Raw genomic sequence first — 10,253 nt, 5'->3', positions numbered from 1 at the left:
TATCACATAAAATAGTAAAGAATAAAGTACACAAAATACAAGAAATTGTGTAAATTTGGCCCTCTTTTCCCTCAACTACCATCTTTTAGCTGCCATTCCACCTGGTTGAAATAGAGGGAGCCGACTACTGAAAGACCAGCTCTATTCCGTTCCTCCTCTCTCTGAACTATTTTCATTCAAACTCATCATTACAAGAACTTTGTAAATTTAAGAACTGGTGCCTGAGTTTGCACATCTCTTTTTCCTTTTATGTCGTGCCTTTTAGGTTGTAAACTTGTAGGCAGGAACTGTTTTCTTTGCTATTGATCTTGTAAAAACTGCTTTGGGAGCCTTTTCAACTGAAGAGCAGGGAACAATTCCTAAACAATGATTTGCAGAATTTGGACAGGCTGCAGCAGAATTTTAATCCTTAAAGGTGCAATCCTATGCCTGTTTAGACAGAAGTCCTACAGCTCCCAGCATTTCCCATGTTAGCTGGGGAATGCTGGGAGTTGTAAGCCTTTTCTGTGTCTAAACTTGCATAGGACTGTGCCCTTAATAATTGTCTGAACCAATTGCATCATACCTTTGGGACACGACAGCCCAATATATCTCACAGAAAGCCTAGATAAATAACTTCCTGCTATTCAAAAACAGAAATCTACTTCACACATTGTCTGGAACAAAGTAAGTTTTCTATCTTGTTATTAACAGAAGATGCTTATTAAAAAGCCCAAACAATCTGATACTTAATTTTTTATTGTTTTCTCATCAAAATTTCTTTGTAGAAGGATGGCAATGCTTCTCAGTGCATATTACATGGAAGAAGGACATACCTCTCAAATGTCTAACCTGATAATTGGAGACAGCACTATGTCTAAAAATAAGCAAAATTGCCACCACAATGCTGTCCACACAATTAATACACAGAAAATACACTCATATTAAATATAATAGAGTTGGCACCCAATTGAGGAGTAGCCGGTCATTTCACAAATAAAAGCAACAAGTACTACAGGGAAGAACAGAACCCATATTGGTATAGTACATGATTGGGAGGATCACAAAGAGTTTGTATCCATCTATGATGGCTATACCATCGTCAGTGCAGGGAGTTTCCAAAGGAGCTTCAGGGATTTGAGAGCATAAATCTCAGTGTTATGCAGTAAAAGTTGTGCTTCCAAATCCCAAAGATGGATGTGAAAAATGGTCAGATATTTAAAACTTGGGCTGGGATCCAAATAATTGTGCAAGTTCTTCAAAACCCACTTATACAGGTCCATCCTCTGCTCTTAACTCTCAGGAAAAAAAATGTTTTTGAAGTCAAAATATGCATGTCAGTCATGATCACTGGGCTTCAGGATTAGTTTTGTATTTTAAGTCAGTATCACATCTTTTAAAACTACACAGAAACACTGCATCACCTATGTGTATGCATAGCAATGCACTGTTAACTACAGTCTCTTAAACAACACCTTATGCCTGCAAATGTAAGGCATGATCCAGCCTCACTCCCACGGATGGAGTTCTGTCAGTGAAAGGGGATCAGTAAAGGGCTCCATTCTTCCTTCCCTCCCTCTCCTCACATGCCCCATATCGCCGTGTACCAGGCATTAATTGCAACGGAAGACCAGTGCACGCCACTGTTATATCCATCCAGCTGTCCCTCAACTCCCCAAAATCTTGGGGAGGTGAGTGATGGCTAAATGGGTATACAGGTGCAATGTGGAGTGTACTTCCCTATGGACCAGTCATGGAGGGAGCGAAGAAGGCTTCATTGAGCTTGCCCACAAAGGGATGGATCATGCCCATAGTTTGGTAATTGTCTTTAAAAAGGGAATATGTTTAGGCGACTGCATCAAGTAGTCAAGAGTTGGCTCATCTGCATGAATGCACAGAGTGCAGGCAGAGATTAAGTATCTTGCTATGGAGTCACCAGCAAACCACCACTCTAAAAGTATGTCTGCAAAATATGGTAATTTATGGTTAATGGAAATGACAATTAAGAGGTATGCAACAAATATTAAATATTGCAAATTACATGTGATATACTCTTAACAGAACTACAATTATGATCTAACATTTAATACATTAATTCATAAACTGAAACATTGACAGAATCAATATAAAACCTTCACAGTCAAAGATCTGCCAGGTAGCCAAGCTTCGACTATATATTCATACAGTAATTGATCTGTCAGGTAAGTTATTAACAACAGTGAAAGCTTTAATCTACATTTGAAAAGCTTTTCTATACAATGTATAACATAAATTAAAAAAGGGAAGCAGAAATTATTTTATTCTTTGCAAACATAGTGGGTGCAATCCCTGTGCAGTTCTCCTGTGCAAGCCATGGGGACAGCGAAAGTGAGCTGGACATGAGAACTACCTTTCATTTCCATGTGGCCTGTGAAGAACTTCCTGCTGGGTTGTGCCTATAAACAGTAGTCCCACGGGTGCTCCCTTAACCTCCCCATTGGTAAAACATAAAAACAGTTGGCATAGAATGTCAAATTATACAATGCTTATACAATAGAAACATTTCAAAGCGAGTTTTTATAAAGTGGATTTTAAAAGTCAGTTGTCTTCCACCCCCCACTGAGAGATCAGATTCCTCCCCCACTTTAAAGTATCAACAAAGAAAAACTTGCAAAATATGTGTACAATGAGCACAAATTTTCAAAATAATTAAAACTTAGGAATCCCATTATTGTTCAAATCTATCTCATCCCCATACCAACGGCATTACCATGTTTTCAGATGCATACCGGAATAAGCAACACACTAATCAGCTGTTGGGTACTTTTCTCTTCAGCTCTTTACACATCACTACCAAAATCCCACAACCATGTACACATTTGCTAATTATTAGCACAATCCAGCTGTTTTAAGTCCTGTTTATTTCAAAAAGGAATGGGAGTGTTGAACACATGCTTAACTCCTCCTTTGAGATCAACAGGACTTGTACACAATTCTATGCACACTTACTTGGGAGTAAGCCCCACTGAACTCAGTGAGACTTATGTCCAAATACTCATGCCTAGGACAGGGCTTCAAAAATCACTTACCTTTTACTGGATTGTGTCCTCAGCTTGTTGCCAATTTGGCTATACAATTGTACATTACAGCTTAAAAATAACACAATGGTCAAGGGATCAATTTTATATATAAACACAGTTATGATGTTCTTCCAAAAAAAAGAGAAACATTTAAACGTCACATTTAAGCATTCTGGTTCCCACATCAAAATAAAGCCTTAAAAGAAAACAGCATCCACAATTTTAAAAGTTTAACTAAAAAAAAATGATAAAAGTTGCATGTGAAAGGAGAGGAAAAGTGACTACAGAGTGTCCTATACTTAGGGTCCCTCTGTGGAAACAGTACATTCACTTTATTGCCCATTCTTTCTGTTCTATGGATGGCCACTGAATGACAAAAGATGCCGATAGTTCTCTTTCCAACTCTTTTCACCACTGTTGCCAGCTGAAGTCATCATTGCTGCCGAAAACCAAGAAAAACCCTAGGATGGTAGCAAATATGACCGTGTTTCCCGTGAGGACAAGCGCACAAGCGCCCCAAAAAATCTATGGACAGGGAAAAGAAAAGAGTTACATATACAAAGAAATAAACACATACACAGAAGTTACACTACTCACTGGGTTGCCTCCAGCATAACTGCTAAGTAGACAAAGGATGCTCCATCCATTCACAGAGCAATTACACTGGATGCAACACACTTTTTAAATGTGTTATTTGTTTACATTTAGAACCCACTGTTCCTCTGAGACAGAGGTGAACAACCTGTTTGGCACCAAGGGCCACCTGTGATGCTGGCTTGGGGCTCGGGCCACACACACAGACACACAGCCATGGACATGGACACACTCACGCGCATGCACAGACACCCCCGCCCCCCGCAATCCCCATACAGATCACTCTTTTCATGAAGGGAAAAGAGTGACCAGTACAAGGATCTCTGGGGGAGGGAGTGTAGAGTACAGACAACAGGGAAATCAATTGGGGGAATATAGTGGGGAAGGCAGAGCACCCTTGCGGGGGCCACAGATTGTGCACCCCTGCTGTAAGGAGCTCAGATGGTCTCCCAGTGAGATCCCCATAATTTCAACAAGTTGATGTACCTTCAGACCATTCCCTGGGCTATTTATCTGCTATCTCTTCTGTCATGCAAGAACAAGTTAGCGGTTTCCAACTGGCACAATATTAAAACTATCTTGCTTATGTGAAAGAGGTCCAAATCTCCCAAACATAGCCCATGTAACAAAGATAGCAATTAAGTAACTCTTTTTGAGTGTTCAAAGTAGTTTCACGTTATCACCTCAGGAATCCTCACAATAATTCTGTCAAGAAGCTCTGCGTCATTGTTATCATCATCCCCATATTGCTGATGGAGATGGCGTACATGAGACTAATGATGGCTTGTTTGAGGCCCCCTGCTAAATTCATGACATTTGAACTAGGGACTTCCTGGCACACTGCTCAATCAGGTGGGTGGGTCTCAAATTTTAGGAGGCATCTGGGAGCATTATGGGGGCTAAAGTACTATGGATGGCTTTAAAAACTCCTAGTGAGCACACAGAATCCCTGCATGTGGCCTTTGGGATCCTGGCCCCAAGTCCATTGCTTGGAAAAGACCCAAGTATCAGTGAATTACAGTGCAATCCTATACATGTCTACTTAAGAGTAAGCCCCTGGCTCTCTTCCAGGTAAGTGAGGATAGATTTGCAACAGCGTAGCAATGACTTCCTATGTTCTCAAAAGGGAAGAATGCCACTTTTGTGTACTCCAAACACTTCACAGATGTTCTCAGTAATACTTCCAACAGTTCTTGTCATATTGCAAAATGGGATCTAAGGGTGACCGATTGTGGCTGTGGTGGAATGTAAACCCAGGGGCCTTTCAGCCCATAGTTAATTTTTAGGGACTACATTTTAACATTTTAACATGTAAAATTTTGTTACATTTTAACATGTAACAAAATCTTGTTAATTTCTGCTCTGAAGACCGACACCTGATGAATTTGCAGGCAAGGGTGGCTCTATCATGCAGACAGATAAGGGAGCTGCCTAGGACAGGACAATTCAAGGGATGCCTGCCATGCTGGAAGTTATCACGCCACATCCAACATGGCTGACTCTCCAAATAAACCGACTGTGGTCCAGAATCCTTTCCAATCTTGGAGCAGGATCTGGGACGCACATTCAGTTTATATGGAGAGTCAGCCATTGTGGAAGAAGTGCTCAAATCTGAGTTCTCTGCAGGCTGCCCACAAGCATGGAGAGTTCCCTGGGATCTTCGGCAACAACCCAGGAGGTTCCAGTACACGGTTCACACAGGGATATCCTTCCTATGGTCAAAAATAATCTAGCATCAGCCCTATGAGCTCTTTAAACCCACCATCTTTTTACCTGTTCTATGCCTCTTGTTTTTGAAGCAAACATGGAATGCCATAGCAAAAAAACATGCTCTAAAGAGGAATCACCTACCAGCTCTGCTCTGGCAAATACAATTGGAAGCCCAAATGCCGAGACAACAATGCCCGTCGTAAGGAATATGGCAAGTTCCTTGCAGGCGTTACTTGTAGCATCTGTATCTTCAACTACTCTTCTTGATATACAGTATGGAATTGGAGAGAGGGTGTAGAAGAATAGAACAAACAGGGGCCAATATTGGCTAGGAGTAAAGAAAAAAAGTTAAAAGTTTGTTATTTTACATTCTTCCTTCTATATTCTCTTCAGTAAAGTATGCCACACTACCCTTATGGCAAATACACTTGTTTTCAGCAGCGTTTCTATTTATTCACTGGACACAGTGTAAACAGAACACTCAAGATTTTTCCTTTGTTTTAGTGGTGTTTTTATCTAGATTTAAACAGCACTCCCTAGATGCTTCCACTGGAGCAGTCAAAAAGGAACTGAGCAGGAAGGTGGGAGCCATGGCCCCTAGAATGTGCAACTAGATGATTTAGTTTTTAGCCACTAAAAACTCTAGTCTAGCTATAGAAGCTTCCCAAAATAAGCCCTACACAGATGCAGCACTCATATGTGTGACTGTGAAGGAGAAACTGGTGAGTGGGAAAGGGACTTTGGCAGCCATTTGTAAGGGTAGAAATTAACCAGAGTTCCTATTAATAGCTCCTTCCCCCATTAAAATCAGTAATGTCTGAAGAAAAATTATGCATGTGGCCTCTGGGTATCAGCTGAGTGGGGAGTTTGGTCCTCCAGCCCATTTGAGATTGATACTTTTAGAAACAGTTAATAGTAGCATCTTCACTTTAATGAGAACGAATTCCTTAAGCACATAAAGAACTGTTCTTCAACCATAACAAAAATGATTCATTGAAAATAGTGGGACTAAAATGTCATATACATTTTATACTGTTTAAATTGATTTTATCTGTATGCTGCCCTAAGATTTTAATGATATAGGTCGAGATACAAATGTTTTAAATAAATAATACTACTAATAAAATATACCCAAGTACTTCTATTTATAACTGAATTATGGATCAGCCTGGAAGCCACACACCATATTATAGAGTAGACTGAAGCTCTGTTGGAAGTCATTCAGTTTTACTATTCTGTGGCTCTTCAGAAATATATACTTGGTGGATTACAATTCGAGAGGCTTTCTATATCTGAGTTTTAGTAGCAGCAAAGTACAAAAACAATTTCAGCACACAGCTGAGAAGAAGCTGTGCTCAGCCAACAGCAAGCATTACTGGCTTCTTTCTCCTTTTCCAAGCTTCGAAGGGTTACTGGTTCTTTGCAAGATTCAGTATTGATTTTGTTTATTTAAACCAGGAGTGTCCTTCCAGATGTTTTGACCCACAACTCCCATCAGCCCTAGACAACATGGCCAATGGGAATTGTAAGCCAAAACATCTGGAGGGCCACAAGTTGCCCACCCCCAATTTAAACCCACTAGGTACAGAGGAAAAAAGAGTCAGAAATTAAAAGGAAAGTAAGCAGTGAACAGGGATATGTAAAAATATACATTACTTGTACTGTGGAAGGGCACAACCAAGCATTAGGAACATTAGTCCAATAGCTCCCCCAAAGGACAGGCTAATCAAAGCTGTAAAGACAGACATAAAACCATATCAGTCCACCAAAATATCTGTTCATTTTTTTTTCCCTACAGGCAAGAACTACAGGCAGAAGGGAGACTAGAGTACTACTTCTATTCTCCTCACCCCACAACCTTCAGTTCAGCCACTTTGAATTCCAAAGATGTGGAACACTGAAGGCAGATTTTAACACAGCGACTCTAGCTTGACGGGAGGAAGGGGAAAATGCAGAATAGTGTACAATGCCCCCATCACCAAGAGTCGCATTTAGATAAGCTGTAGAATGGCTTGACAACTTCTGATATAATCATATTTATGCTAATAATATAGGTAATGCATGATGTAAGATGAAAAACAGCTACACATGCAGATTTACACTTTATAATAAATATATTGATAATTGGGGTATTGTGAGTGTTCTGTTGTATTTATTTACTGCTGGTGATAAGTTGATATTTGCTGGGTTGCTACTGATTTTATGCTGTTTTATTATTGCTGTGGATTTTCAAATGCAAATGTGGGACTTCAATAACTAATTTAGTAACTGATACTGCATTGTCATGAATGCAAGAGCTTTTCTGTTCTAGCCTAACAACTTCAGTATTTATATAGCACCTTTAGTGTTCAAAATACTTCACACGCATTACCTCAGTCATTATTACAACATTCCCATAATGTAGGTTAATATTATTTTCCTCAATTGCAGGGAGGGGGGAAGATGAGACAAAGTAGCTTGCTTAAGGCCACACAGTGAATTCATGGCTGAAGTGAGAGCCTATATACACAACTGGGAATAGGTCACATTGAACTCAATGGGACTTACTTCTGGGTAGACATCTGCAGAATTGTGTTGTTAACAGTAGGATGTATAGTAGACTAGCTATAGCTAGTTATACAGTACATCAGCCCTTCTGAACCTGGTGTCCTCCAAATATGTTAGACTAGAGCTCCAATAATCACCAGCCAGCATGGCAAATGGCTGTGGTGGCAGGGAATGATGGGAGCTGTAGTCCAATACAATCATTTATCTCCTCTTTTCCTGTAATTTGTTGTAGTTACTAATTTTCACTGGTACTATGCTCTTCACAGTTCATAAGGTCTTTATAGGATCACCCTGGTAGAGAAAAAATGAAATCAAAGCATTGTGTGGGTACACATTTGTGTCTACACACAGACTGCCACCACCCCACTGGCAAAGTTGCCTAAGCCAATTAGGGATGGGAATCCAGCTAGAGCAAAATGAATGCTGTTATTGCAGGGGCTCCCTTTTATGTAGTTTGTTTATTTATTAGATTTATTAGCCGCCCATCTGGCTGGCTACCCAGGCACTCTAGGCAGCGTACAATACTAATAACAAATTTACATAATCAACTGAACAAAACAACGTAACACTGCTCTAAAAAGCCCTAACTCACCCCAAATGCCCGCCTGAACAGCCAGGTTTTTAAAGCCCAGCGGAAGCTCATCAAAGAATGGAGGGATGGAGTTCTATCCACAGTACCATATGATGCATGGCTAAAGATCTTCTAGAAGCAGGTCTGTTAGAACAGCCTTGTCAACTTTGGGCTGGAAACTCCAGATAGGAGACATCACATGACACAATTGCCATGACATCCTCTATGGCATTTCTCATAAAGACACCCCACAGTCTTATAGTCTTGCCTATTTATCATACTTAGCCCAGCCATCTTTCAACCAAACAGATACAGACAGACACTGCTGTGGGTGTTCACAGTTATATGATTAATGTTGTGAGCCATTTCAAAATTGGAGAAAAGGAAGTTAGAAATGTATTTAAACAAATAAATACACATTAAATGCATTGCTTGCTTCCTTTGCATCTTTTATACAACTGAAGAGCCCTAACTGGAACAGATGTGCAGTTCAATCCTATGCACGTTCACTCAGAAATAAATCCTACTGACTTCAACTGTTTTCAAAGGAGTAGGAATTTCCAGAGGAGTAGCTGTATTAGCCTGTGGCAGCAAAAACAGCAAGAGTCCTGTGGCACCTTGGAGATTTGTGACTGGGGCTTTTTGTGGAACAGTGTCCACTTCATCAGAATGTACTCTTGTCTCCAAAAGCTTATGCCGCAATAAATCGGTCTTTAAGGTGCCGTAACAATGAGTTCAGCTGAGGCCACTTCTACATTTTAGGAGTGCAGCTTAAAAGTTCATCTAGTGCAAGATTTCATTCTGTTTCCAGCAGCTGCTCCTCACCATGCTTCTGGGATGAGGGCAAGCAGGGCATAAAAGCAGCAAGAGCCCTCCCGTTGTCCACCCAGTATCTGACACTCAGAGGCATAACATCTCTCCACACGGAGGGCCTTTTTAGGTGTCATGGCTAATAAGCGCTGATAAACATTTGCGCCACGAATCGAATCATTAAAAAGAAAGTCATCTAGCGCCGCAACCCGTTTAAGCTTACTTGGATGAAAGTTAAGTCCTACTAAAATCGATTGCCCTTGCTTCCGGGTAAGCATTGCTGCGGCCGCCGACTAATCCAGCCCATGCCGCGGGACATCACACACAGACGAGGGGAGGGGAGGGGAGGGGAGGGGGCGCGGGCCGAGGCGGGGGGCTGCATGTGGGGGGAGACAACAGGGCGCTCTCAGCCTGCGCGCTTCCCGGGCTCAACAGCCTCACACCCAAGCAGGCGCCCGTTGCTATGGAAACAAAGCTCCCCCCACCCCAGCACCGTCGGGGTACGTCACCGCCAGGGTGGAGGGGCGACGATCTTCCCCGAGACCAGCGGCCTGGCCCGGGAGGCCCCGTCCGCCCTTCCTGGCTCGCTTCATCCCTCCCCATGCCGCCCCTCCACACCACCCCAGCGATGCTACCTTTGATGCCGGCCATGATGCTGCTATTATTGTCGCACAGGCCGCTCCCAGCCAACCACGAAGTGGAAGGAAGGCGGCCAGACAAACCCCGGAAGTGCGTGCTCTCAGACTGGAGAGCCAGCTGGAGGTCACGGGCACCATAGACTTAAGAATTAGACTGACACTCAAGGAAGAACATCTGGTTCCTGTACATTTTTTTTTCCTCCCCGGGGCGGAAGTGACAGACACTCATAGAGATCAAAGAAACCCGAAATGTTAGCGCACCTGTGATTGGACACCACTGTGTCCACCTGGTAACAAAAGGTAGCAGCAAAGATAGGAATGCTCTCTCTTTCTGACTCACGTCTT

The 10,253-nt window shown here is 41.9% G+C and overlaps 1 protein-coding gene across 2 annotated transcripts; it reads right to left on the bottom strand.

Annotated features, from left to right (window-relative positions):
- Window positions 1-1,937: 1,937 nt before the first annotated feature.
- LEPROTL1 (leptin receptor overlapping transcript like 1) lies at window positions 1,938-9,954 on the bottom strand. Of its 2 annotated transcripts, none has more exons than XM_084835084.1 (4): window positions 9,494-9,954; window positions 6,999-7,074; window positions 5,484-5,670; window positions 1,938-3,563 (listed from the first exon to the last, which is right to left on the bottom strand). In XM_084835084.1, exons 1-4 carry the CDS (start codon window positions 9,546-9,548, stop codon window positions 3,447-3,449), a joined length of 435 nt encoding a protein of 144 aa, XP_084691210.1. In that variant the 5' UTR covers window positions 9,549-9,954; the 3' UTR covers window positions 1,938-3,446. The 2 variants fall into 2 exon arrangements, with proteins under 2 accessions (XP_084691210.1, XP_084691211.1); XM_084835085.1 differs by having other exon boundaries at window positions 9,906-9,954.
- Between the last annotated feature and the right edge of the window lie 299 nt (window positions 9,955-10,253).

Source organism: Heloderma suspectum, chromosome 2 (assembly GCF_057233095.1).
Source record: "Heloderma suspectum isolate Gila_16-S chromosome 2, 16-S_ref, whole genome shotgun sequence".
Taxonomy (NCBI): Eukaryota; Metazoa; Chordata; class Lepidosauria; order Squamata; family Helodermatidae; genus Heloderma; species Heloderma suspectum.
The sequence above is the reverse complement of the archived record's forward strand: the minus strand, read 5'-3'. Positions and strand labels throughout refer to the sequence as shown.